Source organism: Micropterus salmoides, unplaced genomic scaffold (genome assembly GCF_014851395.1).
Source record: "Micropterus salmoides isolate LMB-PRFRI ecotype aquatic unplaced genomic scaffold, ASM1485139v1 Ms_hic_scaffold_17, whole genome shotgun sequence".
In the NCBI taxonomy this organism is placed as follows: Eukaryota; Metazoa; Chordata; class Actinopteri; order Centrarchiformes; family Centrarchidae; genus Micropterus; species Micropterus salmoides.
In genome coordinates this window covers 14,895,159-14,913,261 of record NW_024040817.1, presented here as the reverse complement: position 1 = coordinate 14,913,261, position 18,103 = coordinate 14,895,159, and the positions used below count along the sequence as shown (strand labels likewise).

General features: G+C 41.5%; 1 protein-coding gene across 5 annotated transcripts in view; it reads right to left on the bottom strand.

Annotated features, from left to right (window-relative positions):
* The window catches only part of ubap2l (ubiquitin associated protein 2-like), a 32,777-nt gene extending 15,977 nt beyond the window's left edge, over positions 1-16,800 (bottom strand). For 2 of the 5 annotated variants that reach the window (XM_038724878.1, XM_038724882.1), the window contains exons 1-16: positions 16,522-16,692; positions 15,237-15,374; positions 14,278-14,355; positions 13,276-13,386; positions 12,071-12,245; positions 10,578-10,679; positions 10,387-10,432; positions 7,460-7,504; positions 6,492-6,598; positions 6,096-6,155; positions 5,945-5,997; positions 5,734-5,819; positions 4,966-5,146; positions 993-1,191; positions 512-837; positions 228-400 (exon numbers count right to left, since the gene is read on the bottom strand). In XM_038724878.1, the coding sequence (XP_038580806.1) occupies positions 228-400; positions 512-837; positions 993-1,191; positions 4,966-5,146; positions 5,734-5,819; positions 5,945-5,997; positions 6,096-6,155; positions 6,492-6,598; positions 7,460-7,504; positions 10,387-10,432; positions 10,578-10,679; positions 12,071-12,245; positions 13,276-13,386; positions 14,278-14,355; positions 15,237-15,332 (1,838 nt within the window). In that variant the 5' untranslated portion in view covers positions 15,333-15,374; positions 16,522-16,692. The other 3 variants (XM_038724879.1, XM_038724880.1, XM_038724883.1) reach the window with 3 other exon arrangements.
* Between the last annotated feature and the right edge of the window lie 1,303 nt (positions 16,801-18,103).

The following is an 18,103-nucleotide window of genomic DNA, read 5'->3' as shown; positions in this document are numbered from 1 at the left end:
GGAACATTTCTGACATGACTTGCTCACAAGAATGTGTCTTCTCAACACCAGATGCCACCATGTATGACACTGTCAGGACAATTAAATACCATATAGATAAGTTACTACAAAACAGTTTTTCCTTCTTTAAAACCTGGAAAGCGTTCCGGATATGGTTTCTTCTCTACTAAAATATTCCCGGTACAGTTGTGCAAAGGTTATAGAGTTGTGTTTTGGCATGTACCAACCTGCTGGCGCTAGTGTAGAGACTGTTCTGAACCTGGTTGGCTGGTGTTGTGGTGGTGGGGGTGGGCTCATACTCTTGCAGAACTGGTTCTGACCCAAACTGCAAAGCTCCAAACTGAAGATTGAGGCCAGAGATGTCTGTGGAGCCAGGCATCTCTACCGCCATTGCAGGAATCTGAGGAAGATTAATGGCATTTTTAGATTTGGCCCAAATCCTTCTGTTTGTTCGGACTGAAGAAACAATCCCGGGTCCAGGTGCTCACTTTTATGTAATCCAAAATGTTACCTTTGTTGTAATGGAGGTCCTCTTCTTCTGCTGTTTGAGTTTGTGTTGCTGCAAAGGCAGTGGACTCTGGGCATCTGAGGAACTCGGAGAAATTTGCTGACCTAGAGAAGGAACTGCTGCCATTTTGGGAAGGGAGGAAGCAGGTGGAGGTGCCACATGGGGTGAGGATGTTGTTTGTTGGGGTAAGGAAGAAGACGAGGAGGAAGGAGGCAGGCCTTTGTCCTGCAGGAAAACATCCAACATGGACGAAGTTGAGGTGGCGGCCTGGTAAGGCTGTCGCTTTGTAAAGGGTGTATGAACCGCAGACTCTGGCTGAGTCTTCATATCTGGAAAATGGAGAGGGAAGATAACACATTATTAAATATACCCATGTTATTATTAAATTATTCTTAACATATTCAAGGAGATTGAAGGAAAAGTGATTCAACAGGTGTATTTAGTTTGATAACTTGTGATATCTTTTAAATAGATGTTATCTCACCGTATTGTCCCAGTGAGGTGGCACTGGTGTCCCAGGATGAAGGGGTTGTGTTGGGAGGTCCAGTCTGGGAGTGCTGGGCTGCCAGCTGGGCCAGTGCCTGGGCTGTTTTATACTGCTCCAGGAACTGAGAGCCAGTGGTCCCTGTGCTGGCGCCTTTAGGCTCCCCCACATCCCCAAAACCCTTGTTCAGCATGCTGACCTGCAATGTTGGTAGATTAGATCATGACTGGTTAGAAAGTTTTAAAAGTTACGAAATAATTTGCATCTGTATGTAAAATCTAAGAGCATGGGTGCATATATCCACATAACTAGACTAGAAGAGTGCAGATTTCTGCCAAGTGCGTGTGTCTGTGGGCATTGTTCACATACATGTGATATATTCATCTCATATCGTGCCTAACTTTAATGGATCATAAAATATTGGGCATGGAATTAATCTGCGGAGGCTCTGGTGCAGAGACTAAGCTTGGGCGATCTATTTTCATATCTAAATCAAGGCTACTTGAGATCACCGATTGGCAATCTGATCACCAGGTGACGGTGTTACGTTGCAGCATGCCCGTGAAATGCCAGCATGAAAGAAATAATTATTGACTAGCAGCTAGGTACAGCGTGCCAACCTCAACTACCCAGCTGTAATGTTATTCATACGTTAACATAGCTAAGCTCCTAACATGCTTGCTTATAACTTATTTGAAGGTGGGTCTCTAACATTGACAGCGTTGTTTTGAGAAAATAGACCAACTTCTCAGAGTTTACTTGAATGCTTTAGATTTTCTATATACACACACACGTGCTGGTCATATAATTAGAATTTCATCAAAAAGTTGATTTATTTCAGTAATTCCATTCAACAAGTGAAACTTGTATAAATGTATACATTCATTCCACACAGACTGATCAATTTCAAGTGTTCATTCCTTTTAATTTTGATGATAAGTAATGAAAACCCCAAAATCAGTTTCTCAGAAAATTAGAATATTGTGAAAAGGTTCAATATTGAAGACACCTGGTGCCACACTACAGCTAATTAACTCAAAACACCTGCAAAGGCATTTAAATGGTCTCAGTCTAGTTCTGTAGGCTACACAATCATGGGGAAGACTGCTGACTTGACAGCTTTCCAAAAGACGACCATTGACACCTTGCACAAGGAGGGCAAGACACAAAAGGTCATTGCTAAAGAGGCTGGCTGTTCACAGAGCTCTGTGTCCAAGCACATTAATAGAGAGGCGAAGGGAAGGAAAAGATGTGGTAGAAAAAAAAAAAGTGTACAAGCAATAGTGATAACCGCACCCTGGAGAGGATTGTGAAACAAAACCCATTCAAAAATGTGGGGGAGATTCACAAAGAGTGGACTGCAGCTGGAGTCAGTGCCTCAAGAACCACCACGCACAGACGTATGCAAGACATGGGTTTCAGCTGTCGCATTCCTTGTGTCAAGCCACTCTTGAACAAGACAGCGCCAGAAGCGTCTCACCTGGGCTAAAGACAAAAAGGACTGGACTGCTGCTGAGTGGTCCAAAGTTATGTTCTCTGATGAAAGTAAATTTTGCATTTCCTTTGGAAATCAAGGTCCCAGAGTCTGGAGGAAGAGAGGAGAGGCACAGAATCCACGTTGCTTGAAGTCCAGTTTAGTTTCCACAGTCAGTGATGGTTGGGGTGCCATGTCATCTGCTGGTGTTGGTCCAATGTGTTTTCTGAGGTCCAAGGTCAACACAGCCTTCTACCAGGAAGTTTTAGAGCACTTCATGCTTCCTGCTGCTGACCAACTTTATGGAGATGCAGATTTTATTTTCCAACAGGACTTGGCACCTGCACACAGTGCCAAAGCTACCAGTACCTGGTTTAAGGACCATGGTATCCCTGTTCTTAATTGGCCAGCAAACTCGCCTGACCTTAACCCTATAGAAAATCTATGGGGTATTGTGAAGAGGACGACGCGATACGCCAGACCCAACAATGCAGAAGAGCTGAAGGCCACTATCAGAGCAACCTGGGCTCTCATAACACCTGAGCAGCGCCAGAGACTGATCGACTCCATGCCACACCGCATTGCTCCAGTAACTCAGGCAAAAGGGGCCCCAACTAAGCATTGAGTGCTGTACATGCTCATACTTTTCAGTTGGCCAACATTTCTAAAAATCCTTTTTTGTATTGGTCTTAATATTCTAATTTTCGGAGATACTGAATTTGGGATTTTCATTAGTTGTCAGTTTTAATCATCACAATTTTAATCACAATTAAATTATACATACATACATACATACATATCAGTCTGTGTGTAATGAATTAATATAATATCCAAGTTTCACTTTTTGAATGGAATTGAATGAAATAAATCAACTTTTTGATGATATTCTAATTATATGACCAGCACCTGTATATACACATACATATATACACCCATATATACCCACACCCACATATATAAGAGGAATATTAACTTTTATCCACATGGGGAAATTGTTATAAAAGGAGGGGAATAAACTATACTGTTACTGTCATCAACTCTCATCCATACATATGTTTTAGTGAAAATGAGAGAAAGAAATTGACTGCAGTGTTAACTGAAATGCAGTTAATTGGTAGCCTATAGTCCTGAAAGTCTATAAGTTCCTGATGCATGTTAGTGTTTTACACCTGGCAACATTTTCTCAACACAGACAGGAGAAGACAACATGATGTAACATTAAATGTTCAGTGACTGAAGGTCTTGAGAGGACCATGTTCTGTCTTCCATAAAGGCTCTTTCAGAAAAGAAGCGATTTGCACTGCGTGGAAGCTGCTCAGCGCTAAAGTTCAACTACTTTGACTGCAGCATGCACACGAGCTCGCCGCGCGGTGCACGTTGTTCGACGCACCAACAAACTAAGCCATTGAAAATAAAGGGTATTGTAGCGCAGCGGGGGTGTCGTTGCGGTGGGTCTGAAAGTTTACACCTGCTTGGTTTGTTTACATTGCACTGAATGATTCTCACCGCTACGCATCGATTGTAAGTGACATTTATATTCCCTACCAACTTGCTACGTTAGTCATTAGGCCTACCTTTACTTAGTCGTTCAAAGCTATGTGGTGATCCCGCAGGTGCTGCATCAAGTTTAATGTAATTATTCACTCCTTTAGCAGGAACCTTTTAACAGCAAGTTTTTGAACAAGTGATCCGTCATCTTCAGTAACGCCCTGGTCAGTCTTGGTGTAGCCTACCCCAAATGCTCCCACACTGCCGACTTCAGACGTTTCTTTGGTGGAAATAAAGATTCACAGTTTGGCCCCCCCTGCCATAGTTTAGCCAGTGTACAGTAACCTCTAAGCACGACACTTAAGCTGGTGCACTGCGCCTGTAACTTTGTTTTATGCAAGGTGCCACAGTTTCGTTCCGTGCAACAGAAACACTCGGTGTTGCGAAGCCTTTACGATTAATTAACCGTGATGTTTCAAAGCGCAGTTAATAGTAAAATCTGGTAATCGCTGCATCCCTAATGCAAGATTATGCCTTGTGCAGTCTACACGACTTTCAGTGTTGCCCGATGGCCGTGCTGTTCACACTACACAACTTGCCGTCTTATGACGGCAGTCTTGAAGTCGCCGCTGTGCTGTTCATGCTACGTTGACTGATCGGTGTCAGGAGGTCTCACACACACACACACACACACACACACAGCCAGCTGCCTGCTCTCATTGTATGGATGTCGGTATGCTAGATATCTGGCAGACGTCGGCGATGTGTCAGAAATGTGTCGGGGAGCCGTTTTGATGCGTCGTTATATAGTTCACACATAACGACTGGCGACCGCCAATCGACCACTGATTTACCCTCGATCACAGCCTGACGGTCGCCGAGCTTGCCGAGCGGCAAATTAGGCAAAAAAATCGCGTAGTTTGAGCTAGGCTTTAGCTGTGGACAGAAACACAGACCACCTCTTCTAAGTTTACACCTGCTAAAAATGCTTTATTTTTTTGTGAGACTCACCATGCTGTGCTGGGTGTAAGGGGTGCTGGAGGATGTTTGGGAGTGTGGCACCCCTTGCTTGGAGTTGCTGAAAACCAGTGACTGGGGCAAGGATGGGGGCTGGGATGCCTCCATGGGGGGATTTTCTGTCTCTGAGGAGGAGGATGGGGGAGTCTTCCCCAGGAGCACCGCAAGGTCAATCCTATAGCAAGGCGGAAATATTTAGAAATGACATTTAAAAATGTGGTGTGTCAAATAAACCTTTATTTTCACTACAGGTAAAAGTTAATTATTTTAGAGCTACTACTACTGGTGTTTTAATTGTTGATTAATCTTCAGATAATTTTCTCAATTGTTTGGTCTATAACACATCAGTAAATAATGTGCATTCTTTTCCAAGGTGACATCTTCATGTTGGGGTTTTTCCCCCCACCAACAGTCAATTGATATCAATTGGCAAATGTTCTGATAAATAGTTTCCAATTGATTTTCTGTTGATCAATTACTTAATCAACTAATCGTAAATGATTGAAGACCTCATTTAAAATTGTTTAGTCATATTTGAAATTTGTTTCACAGATCAATTTTATGTTGTCCAACAATCACCAATCTAAATCAGTGTCTATCAAGGTAAATGACAGGCTGACATTGATATGTTAAATTCATTAAGCTCCAACTGAACAACAGTGAAACCAAGCAAACGTATTTTTTTCCCGCTCTCAACCAACTCCTGGGAAAGCAATTTCCTTGAAATAAAACAAAATATTAATCAGTGCACAAGAGACCCACCTCTGTCCTTTAGTGATGGTAACATTCTCTTGAGGCAGAGGCATGGACGCCACACTGGAAGCTGTGAATATCTTGGTCTCTGACAGCTGCAGAGGAAGAGTGTAGAAGAATTATATACACATCAGCATTCCATCAGTGAAACTGTGCTAAAATCTGTTATAACTGATTTATTTTTTATCTTTTGCATGAGGTTTAGCCTAGAAACACTCACATCCTCATTCCAGTCCTCGGTGCCCCACTCCTCTGTGGCAGTCCTCCAGGCACCTGAGAGTATAGAGAAACAGATCAATACTATTGAGATGGGCAGAGCTTCAAACTGAATAAGGGATGCATTAAAACAACAGATGTAGTGGCAGGTCTACCAGGAGCAGAGTCAAACTTGGGCGGGTAATTCGTGCCCTCTCCAGCAGAGTATTCCAACCCTAGAGAAAAAGACAGAGGTGAGGAGATCAGTTGAATGTATGATTATCCTTTAACTGGACATACAGACATATGTATATAAAGATCTGAGGAGAACACAATGTGGCTGGGATTCTGGTATTTGTAATAAGTGCGCATGGTTGATGACGAAAGCTTCTACGCAAAGCAACAAAAAGCAAGTGAACCTTCCTTTCATCTATCCTGCAGAAGCTTCTTTGGGATGCTGGGCATGATCCCTCCCCATCCCCACAATTGTTTGGATGGTAAACAGATGCTTCATTGATAAGATTAACTTCTCTCATTGGAGGGCACCCTTTCTTAAAAATAAATTAACTTACTAGCTCCCTCCTCCATCTCCATGCTCCCCGTGTTGTTCCAGGTGCTGCCCCCCCCATAGTTTTCTTCTGTCTGGGCCGGCTCTGCATAGTCAGCAGGGTTGAACGTTCTGGTGGAAAAAAAAAAAAAAAAAAAGAAAAAAAAAAAAGCAATAAGAGGCTTGAGTGGAGAATTGAGTGGTTGTACTGACCAACTGCTGAAGGGCTGTCAGCACTACCAAAAAGATCAGCCACAGCTGCGTGCCCACACACACAAAAATCTGGGGTCCATTTCTGAACTTACCTACTGCAGGTCAAAGTTTTGAAAATGTTAAGAATTGAACTGGGGTCTGCTTAAGCAAATCAAACCACTAGTGATCTAGTTGGATTTGTGCCTACATATTGCAATATCAGTACAGTATGAATAAATCCCCAGAACTGCTGTTATCATCATCATTAGGCTTTTTAGCAAATAGAAACACTTCAGAAAAGGGGTGACTGAGGTTGTAGCAGGAAGAGGAAATAAGAGACTGAAGTATAACCATTAATGTGTTTGGGAATTTGTACAAGACATGCAAATAAGGAGGCATAAGCATTAATACGTTTATTGATGTTCCTCAACTCCTCCTTCATGGCACTGGATGTCTTTCATTAGTCCGACACATCCGTGTATGCTGAGAAAATTACAGCTAGTGCAACCTAGCAACATTATGAACAATTTTCTTTTGTCAAGCCAAGCCAAGCAGCTTTTATTAAATTTGTCTAAGATCCTTCCTGTGCAAATCTGATGGCATTTATAGTGGCTTACGTGAACAGATTTAACATCAAATTTCAGGAAGGTCAGATTTTTTCATATGCTTTTCATAACAGAATGAGGAGTATTGCTTTCTATTTTGATAAAGCCTTGTATTAAATCTTCTTATTTTAATGGTACTTAAAAGTCTCCCTATAGAAAACAAGAATAACAGACACACCAGAGGCGATGCACTCACCTCTCACCTCCTGCAATATCATATCTGGGCCCCTTATCAATCTGGCTTTAGAGGAAAAATAATGGCAACAATTACAACAAGCACAACAAAGTAAAAGAAGAGCTTTTGTTTTTCAGACCACCATCCAGAGCCACAGCGTAAGCAAAATGCCTTCGATCTGCCTGTGCCAGTCCTGTAACAAACATTCTACACCTGTCAGTCACTCAATGCATGGCAAGCCAGTGTGCTTTTAGTTGTGGTTGGTAAATACACAGTCCAAGAAACCCAAGTCATCATAAGTATACACAATGCAGCCACAAACACACACACAAAAAAAAACTGTTGCTACATGAGAGCAGTTAGGCAGAAGTAAATGCAGTAATCTTTTCACTGATGCAGTTTATGCCCCAACAACCTCAAGAATCACAATGGTACCTTTCATCACACAGTAGCATCCTCTAAAAGCCATTACTGAACAGCCGCATGGGACACTGTGGTCAGTCAGCACGTAGTCTGATCTCTCTCCTTTGAAAGCAATCACTATCTTAAGTCAACTATTTGAGCTCACTGTTTTCTTAAAAATTTGAAAATGACAAACATACTTGCTGTGTCCTACAATATTAACAATTCTACGCTAACTTTCAGAGGCCTATAGGGATACATCATCTCTTCCCTTGGATTCTTTTCTGCAAACTTAACTGCAGAATTCAAATACAAAAGGCAGCTAACAGTTACCCCACAGAGACAGCTCTGTACATGAGTGAGCCAGTGCTGTGGTACAAATGAATGCAACTGGCTACATAATGAATCCTTTGCAGGAGGTTGATATATGCAGCCATGTTACATGCTGCAGTAATGGACAACACCACTCCGGATGTGACATTCATATAACCATGATTCAAGATCAAGTCAGTGCAGTTTTTAAAACCAGGATAGCAACGATGAGCAAACACTTTTATATTTAATACACAAGCAAAACCAACCCTACATGGTGAAATATAGGACAACCACAAGAAAAAAAAAGTAATGTTTCTATTACTTCTCCAACTATTATGGTACAACAACAAACACTGAAGACTTCCTTAAACAGTGTTGAGTATCCTCTAAATCGCATTCAATATTAAAATTATATTTCCTTGAGACTCATGGAACCACAATGATTTCCACATCTGTCCACAAATTCATTCTGAACATATCAAAAATCCAATTTGGGCTACCAGTGTCAATATAGCCTTAGTGAAGTTGTACTAACTTGGCTACAAGGGTTTTGCTTAATGACACAGGTATCATATAACTTCCTTTTTCTTAGTTATCCTGAGAGCATCACTCATTGTACTTATCACAAAACACCTCCTCATTCCTCCTACTGGCCACAGAATGAAAGGGTGTGTGAGTTTGTGTCTGAGATTCTTGGCACCATGAGGTTTTCTGCATCTAGAAGCTAGTGTTAAAAATGTCTGTCTTTGAAAATAAAAACAATCTGTAATATGACAAAATTTGCGGAAATTTTATTTATTATTATTCCTGCCATCATCTTAGTCATTTAATGTTTATGCCAACTTTAAAACAAATCTCTTTGATCAGCTTATTCATTAGTAATAAGGTGTGGTACCGGCTTCCCTCGCTTCATTTAGTTTGATTCAGTGCATGCTAACATTTTTACACAGAATGTGATGTGAAGCTGTCTTAGCATCATCTTAAATGTGCTAGTATTAAGGTACCAATGAGACATACACACAAGCCACTACCAACTTATTACACTGTAATAAACTGATTAAAGACCATATCTTCATTGAGAACGCTTCCTTTAAAGCCACGCGTTTCATTTTAGTCACTGTGTTTAACTGACGCTGAAGCCAAGCTGGTAAACTTTGTCTGCTAGCAGCAAGAAGCGGAAGCAATCACCGATCTGTCGTGTGGCGTGAGGTGGGGTTAGGTAAAATGAAAACACCTCAGCACTGCGTGTGATTGCATGTGGAAAGCCCAAGCACTCGGTTCACCAAAAACAAGCTTATATTATCACCAATATGAAACCAAGCATAATGTAGTGTTCCTTAAGATATGCAAGTCAATATCTGGGTCCACACTCTACCCTCTCACTCTGCTTTCAAGAGAAACCCAGACTATAAAGACCCATGAGGTTTTGTAACATTATAGTGATTGTGTGCACCACCGCTTGAACAAACCTCCGTTAATGACACCATAACACTTTTAGTTTAACTCAGGTCTGAGGCTTCGGTGTTCAAATATATATTTATGGCACTGTGACAGTACCTTTGAAGTACACATTCAATACTTTGTTTTAGCAAGAGTGAAAATTACATTCAGGCTTCTCTTGGGAGGAAGCCGCTCAGCACTTGACCTCACTAGAGCAAGCCACATCATATCATGTGTGCTACTTCAGCAGACCTAAATAAGATTTAAAGATCTATAACCGCAGAATAACTTCACACCTGACTGTTTTTCGCCAAAGGCAGCAAATTTATTGCGACAACTAAAGTCCTATCAAGCCACCCATTAAATGACAAGAATGTCATCATAGTTGAGAGAAGTACCTCCTCTGTTGTGAGGCCTACTAGTCAAGCTGCCAGTATAAGATGCCAACTAATCAACTGACTTATTAACAGCGCACACACGCACACAAACTGACCCAAAACAAGCCAAATACAACTGTATTATGCTGTAGCCCTGGGCCAGAGAGCAGAGACGGTTTGTGTCAAGCAATCTGGTCCCCGACATTCTTCTCACTGAATCTATCAAAGTTTTACATTAACTAAAATGTTTAGACACATATTTAGCCCACACTGTTCCGTCCCATTGGTTTACACACATCCTCCCTCCTTTGGATTTGGGCTAAACAATAGGCTGGAGTCCTGCTCTCTGGTGACCATGGCAACAGGTAAAAGTGAAACAAAAGGCCCTCTGGTTTTAGGCAGGTGTTTGCTTACCCCATGCCCTGCGCCGAAAATCTGCCTCCTCGCCGTCCAGATACTCCTGAGGAGACAGCAAGAGGTTACTTCAGTTTCATGGTTTCACAACTGTTGTCACATGGAAGAATGGCAGCCATTAAAGGAAACTCCTACAGCCCACCCCCCTCTTTAGTCAACGAGTTCGACTAAAGAGGATTACAGTCACTCACCGACAGTCCCTCTTCCTCTGCCTCTTCCCCTTCGGCCACGCTCGGCACCTCTTCCAGCTACCCCAGCCTTGCCTCCATCCAAGCCATTCTCCTGACCACGAACTTGAGAGAAGAGAGAGACCGACGTCACATATAGACACTACACTGCATGCAGATGTCAAAATAATAATTTAAAGTCAAAATATGTTCTAGTTTGGAGAGAACAGAAATCGTGGTACTGTATGAGAGCCTAAGACAGCCTTCATTCAAAATGAAGATGAATGACGGATCTCTTGCTGGCTATCATTTACTGTGGCACACACTGTCCCCCCTTCAAGACCAAGGTTAGGGCTAAGAAGGGTCTACTGGTGTGCTGCAAATGACTAGACATTACTATAACATGCAAGGAAACAAGAGCTTTATTATAAAAAGCTACTAAAAAGGTGTGATTACTGCTGTGTTGGCAGACGGGACACACAACCGCAACCATTAACCATTTAAATAGCCTTTGAATAGCACACTTTAGCTACATCGAGGCAGAGGATAATTGAGCAGACCTACAACACGCCAAACCAAGTCCACCATATCTCGTCATTTCTACTCTGAATAGGTCAATTTCATGCAGGTGTTGCAAAGTCTCCCTATTTTCTGCTTTCAGAAATTTTGTGGCAGCTATGCAACATTCATATTTAAAGAGATAGTTTGGAATTTTTAAGTGGGGTTACATGAGATACTACAGTAGATTTAGATAAGCATACAGGAGTCCTGGCATGGAAGCAAAGCAATGTACTGCTGATGGCTAAAGTACGTTTTGATGCTACCGCGGTCCACAGCAGTATATTGCTTAGCTTCTGTGCCAGAACTTGTGTCTGCTTCTAGTTAGCTTACATGCTGGGACTCCTGTTTACTTCTACAAACTGGGGCCTGACGACAGACGTAGGCAATACACTGAATATGAGGATAAGTACCTAGTACAACCCCACTTTCAAAAAAACAAGCTATTCCTTTCACCTCATCGAACAGACAGTAGCCACGCTGTTCCCACAAGTAGGCGCTACAAGAAGTAAAGTCTTATGTGTCAAATGACTGATTCTTACAAAATAGGATAAAACTTGTGAGACTGTACATGTGTCACGCATGTATGGTCATGCAGGTATTACATTTGTTTTGATTAGCAAACAGTGTCACAATTCACAGTGGAAATTATCTTGTGTTGTAAAATGTAGCATGCGTCGACCACTAACTATGAGTTCCCTTAAGGACAGTTTTGTACATATCTAGTCAGTAGACACGTTTCAAATGCTGCATGGGAGGAATGAAAAAGAAGGTGCAACTACAGTGAGCTGGTGAGATAAGGAGCACTAGACGACAGTAGTCGACAAACTTCCAACCTCTAACTTATCATCAAGATAAAGTGCAATACCAGCTGCATAATTCATGACATTTATATTTTATATAGATACTTTAAAAAAATACAAAAGTGAAGCCACAGTAAAGGAATGGTAAACACTTACACTCTCGGCCCCTGCTGGCTCCACGGCCCTTGCGTGGAGCACCGCCTCGGCGACGTGCTACATCTTTCTCTCCTCCTTTCTCCCTGTTCTCTTTTCCTTCCTCCCCGGTCTCTGCCTGGCTGGTCTCCTTCTGGCCTGAAACCCCTTTCTTCTTCCCCACCATTTCCCAAGAATCCTTAGGAAGAAAGAAAGACAGTGTTACAGCTCTGTTACTTTAGGTCAATGTATTGCTAGACTCATTCACTTTGTACTGAGTCATCCAGACAGCAAACAACCACTGAAGAAAAGTGAAGGTCAATTTAAGTGTATTTGTAGACCGCTGCCAGCACAACAGGACAGTGTGTCCAACCAAAATATGATCAAAACAAAAAGAAATGTATTCAGAAACAAAAAAGTTGGATGCTGAGTGTTGCCTGGAGGTCAATTTGGCATTGTCTTGAGAAAATTGATTAATTGGCAAGTCAGCCAACTGGTTATTTCTGGTGGTCTTACAATTTCTCACCACGTGGTACATCTACGTCTGACTACTTCTGAATTTGATTACACTGCGGAGTTTCTCAAAGATGCAGCACCTTAAAGTTGCGTGGGAGAGTCGTGGCAGCAGCAACTTTAAATTACAAATTGAAAACAAAAACAAATTCTGGTCCTGTTGTTGGCAATTTCCCAGGAAGCCATATTGAACTAGTTCATTTTAAAGTCTCTCCACTGAGCCTGTATCTCGACCAAGTAGCTGACAACCCCTTATCAGGTCTGATTAATGTGCTGGCATTTCCACTATTTCTGGTTTCAATTTCCCCCCCGTATTCTACGAGTTACATTTAAATCAAAGCTTGTATGTAACTATGGGGCCTCATTTAGTTGGTCCTGGTTCCTGCCCTTGTGTCGCAAGTTCAATTCATACTAGGGATGTCATGAATAGTATGAAATTATATATATTTTAAATAAATTGTGTAGTTTGTGAGTACTGTCTTGCCTTATAAATATATTTTCACCACCACCTGGTACACACTGATCAGCAGGAGAAGTACAGAAAATGTGTTTACAGTGAACTTGTCTTGGTCCTTGTTCATACCATGCTAAACAAGCCCAACTCGTACAATCTAAACTGCTTGTTCAGTATCATAGTTATCTAACCCAGTGTGGCACTGATTTCTCCAGAAACTGGCACCCACAGTGCTAAGCCCTCACACAAAGCCAATACTCACAGTGTCTGGGCTACCCTCCAGCAACACGTTAATGGCTCTGTTGACATCCCCATTGCAGTCGTGCAGCGCGATCATAGACTCATCCTGGTCCTTGCCTGTGATGTCAATCAGCTGGGGAAAAAAGGAATGGCATGATGAGACACAGAGGTGACCCCACGCTGACTTTCCTGATGGCTAATTCATATAAAAAGGCCTTTGGAATGTTTTTTTAAAACATACATAAGAAAACAGGGTTGGGTACAGAAAAGCACGTCTGCTACCAGCAGGGATTCAGCATCTTGGTCACTCCAGTAGCTTGAACACAAGGTTAATTTTCCACAAAGACTATGACACCAAACCTTCTTTCAATGTTCTCAATTATTACACACCATCATCGACAAGGTCCTGATAATCTGCTTACAGAACCTTCTGACCTTGGAAGACATTTTATAAAGTCTTTATTTCAACTTTGACTTAATCCTAAACTAAATTCTGTGTAACAACATTGAAAAGAAATTTAAAGCTACATGGGTAGGATAAAAAGGCTATCTGGCTTGAGTGCACACATCAAATATATGATAGAGTTGAGCCAGAGCAGTTCACTACTTTGTCAACAATAAGAAACTGCTGAGATTTATTTTGTTACAGAAGCTAATAATATCCAGGATGGCACAACAGATTTTTAACCTATTAACACAAGTTCAAGAGGAGGAAACTTGGCCCCTTTCTCTTAACTAAGGGGGAAATTGAGAGTTTGCCTTAAAAAAACAACAACCCACAGTTAAAGCATTTTATCATTACCATAGCTAATTAACAAACTTTAAGGCTATAGATATAACGTAAATTTCAAATGAGGCCTTTCTTGAGACTCATGTGACAAACGATGACAAACTATATCTGCAAAGCATAATATTGAGGGACACATCCAATGCAAAAAAACAGACAATACTATATATCCGTGCTAAAAAGTACTTAACTGTAAATATGCAGGAAAAACTAAGTAGGACAAAGGGATCTGCTCACCTGTTTGACCTTCTCTTCAAAGTCTGCATCATTGTGGTCTGAAATCATCTGCGCAAGTCGGATCTGCTCTGCAGTGGCCTGTTCCAAGACAAGTGAAACATCCAATATTTGCAAACAAACAGAAGCACAAGATTTGCATTCTTGTAAAAACAGTACGGACAAACTCATTAAGCCATTTAAAAAAATATATATAGGTCTAGCTCTTAAGTAATTAATAACTAATGAAGTTCAACAATTACTACGGTTACAGTGTGACATTATGCTGTGAAAACACTTTATTTTGCTATTTTGTCATGATGTTGCGCACAGATGCTGCCTCCCCTTGAGGCTTCCCAACTAAATAGTACTTCTGCTCTACAGTCTTTGTACTTTATGCTCTGTTTATATAGTTTCTGTTCTTCATGTGTACACCATAGCACTGTAGGAAGATAATTTTGTTCCCCAGCACAGTTAGCACTGCATATGGAAGGGGAATCTACTTTTAACCTTGAACTTATTGGATATTTTAAAACACTGGCTACTAGGGGTCTTGTTAGACACTACAATCATTTATCACACATGCTTTAAGACCTGCTGAAACACTACACCATGAACTACAAAATTGCGTGATGTTAGCTGGTCAACTTAGACCAGCGACTACATGTTGTTCAGACTAAGCTGCTGTAAGTCCTACTGCCTATAATCAGGGATTCCCCACTCGATTGTCAGAATAAGATCTCAACAGTCCTGATTATCCTGTAGTGCATTTCTGACTTATCAAAAGGCTATGTAATAGCTAGCATCATTTTTCACAACCTCTTACAAAGCATGCACACTGTGAATAACACTATCCTGATTGTTGGCGTGTATACTATATAGTTTTGTAACAAAACTAAGTGATACTCGATTTGCCTACATTAAACCCTGGTGCAAATCACTGTGCATCTGGACAGTATGACAGGTGGTGAGACTGAGGGTACCTGAGGCCTTTGCTTGTGCTGTGTCTGGCTCTGTGTTTGCCCCTGTGTCTGCTCCCAGCTGCCCCGGGCTCGGTTCCCGCCCATGGACGTCATCATTTACAGTATATACAAATAACAGTATTTACAAAGGAATAACACCTGTGGAGATAACGTTGAGAGGTGCGTTACAGAGCTGTGAATATGACCTACTTATGTCATGTACATGTTTAGTAACGTTACACTTTAATACTACTTCCTCAAACTGCCTGGTAGCTTATTGCCTAGTGGGGGAAACCAGCTGCGGTACCAAGAAGGCACCATCAGCTTTGAGAAGACGTTGACAAAGGGTTTTTTTCAGCCGCTTTCTTGGGCAAGGTCTAAAACCAAAGCTAGCCGAGGGTTTGACTCGGGAAGCAAGAGTGCCACGGTGCACTGGGTGCTTCTGCATTCAAGTCTTCAAGTGCAAAACGTTAGCCAAAATATTAAACACTACCTCCTCAGAACATTATGCAACGTTGTCCATACCAAAATAGCCTTGATGGTGTTCAGTTAACCTACATTATAAAACGACAGTATATGATCACAAAGCCTACGATAAATAGATCTACACTGTATGCAAGAGCATCAAATGAGAGACAAGATACAAACATACGCAAGACAGCTAACGACACCTCTGTTTGCTATCGCACGAATCTTTAATCTTGCAAACGTTACGCAAAACCCTGTTTAGACTAGCCCACAAACAAGCCTAAAGCCAGGGCCCGTCGAACATATCCAATTCCACTAGCCAGCCACATGGCCAAAATGCTAGCCAACTAGCTAATAGTTGAGGGGAAAGCATCCAGCGTTGAAGTCTCGGTGGGCTTCCGCTTCTCGCCTCATGGCGACAACGAGGCTAACTTTAACAGCCGCTAGCTAACAAGATAACCGAATGCCGACAACTGGTTACACACAGTGTTGACTTCGCTTGATAGCCAACAAGTTAACTAAGCTAATCAGCTACTAGCTAACAGTGACGCTTCCCCGATCGACCAAACCTAAAACGCCCATGCCACTCGTTACCATAGCTATCTGCTAACGGTAGTTAGCCATGTTAACTTAATGAACTAGCGCCGCTCCGCATAGCTAGGCAACATTAGCCAGTTAACTACGTTAGCAAAGCAGCAGCTTTATAAACTGCACCACCACTCAAAACCATTCTGGCCCCAGTAATATCTGATGGCCGGGCTCACGACATAGACATCACCGAGGCTAAAGGTAGGCCTGCAGGCCCCTAAAATGAAAATAAATAACAGGCGATACTGACCAGAAACCCGGCTCAATATTTAGCCACTGCTACACAACCGACCGACAAGTGGTCTCGTTGTCGACCTTCTAGTCGGATTTAGGACAGGATATGATTCCTGAACCCTAAATTGATACTACTAAGTTGGGAAAATATAACGAACCGACTCGCTCACACAATAAGCGAGAGACTGAATTTACCTGTTTCTTTTCCACTCTGACACCACTGAGAGCTGCGTCACGTGGGTTACACAGCGCTTCGAGGAAACACAACCCACAACATGTGATCACACACTGAAGTACTTTTATATCATCAACGTAGTTATGGCTTGTCAGTGGTGAGGATGCACAATACAGACAATAAAGTTCGGCAAACAGAGGGATGAGGGGGTTTGCAATGATCTTATAAAAAAAAACCCATGTATAACATAACAGTAAACACGAGTGTTGCAGCCATGAACTTGTCAGTATGGATATAGGGTCAGGTCTCACATGTTTCAGCAAAACAAGACAATATTAAGAGGTTAAAAAACAGATGAAAAAACGAAGAAGATAACAAAATAAAATAAATTGTGTATAAATTATTATAAAAAGCTGTACATAATACATCAAATACAGTCCATTACAATACCTGTATAAAATACTTTAGATTGTGCAAAGCATTGTGCAATCCTTATACAGAGATTAAGATAAGGTTCCTATTGGTGGAAACATCAAAGTATATTTAAGTAGGGGAGAGCGGGGTGATTTGAGCCTGTGGGGAAGTTGAGCCACCCCTTGTTTCTCTCTCTGCAACCATAGAAAAAAATTGGTCATGTGACCACACATTTTTGAAGAGTCATCCATTTTACTCACCCTGTGATGAAGAGAGGCCCATGGAATAAGTGATAGGCACATTTAAGATAAAAAAACAACAACTGGATTTTGCTGTTAAAAGTGATTATTTTTATGTTCAAGGAGTCCTGAACAATTACAGACAGGTTTGAGAAAATCTTAAGCATGTGTTAGTGCTTTAGGCAGTTACAATATCAGGCTATACCATTAGCATGACATTACCCTTAAACAGCTGGATGACACATATTTGTTAAAATGGCAAGGATGGGGTCATTTGAGCCAAAAGACTTGGGGGAAGTGGGGCAAGATATTTTACTGTAATTTTACATTGCATTCTTATGCATCACCGAAATGATGTGACCTTATGCATTTTAGACAAGAAACAATCATGTCATTCTTCTATAAATTGAACACAGACAGGCTTTAACTCCTATTGTGGCTTTGACAGAGTAGTGGGAGAGTTACAAAAATGGGAAGTCCATTCATCAGGTGGCACGGGACATGTCTATAAACAGGATGACTTTAAAGTGATACATTGTTATGAAACCACTAGGAGACACAGCTGCAATGTTTCAAGTGCAATTAAATGTTGGGACCTGGCACAATGAAATGACATTGATGTCCCCAGCCCTCATGTGGCTCAACTTATCCTCTCCCTTGGCTCAACTTACCCCTCATATGGGGCAAGTTGAGCCAAGAGTCCACTTTTTTTGGAAAGCCATATTTTGAAAACAGTTTATTTTAGATCCAAATGCATTATTCCCAGGAAT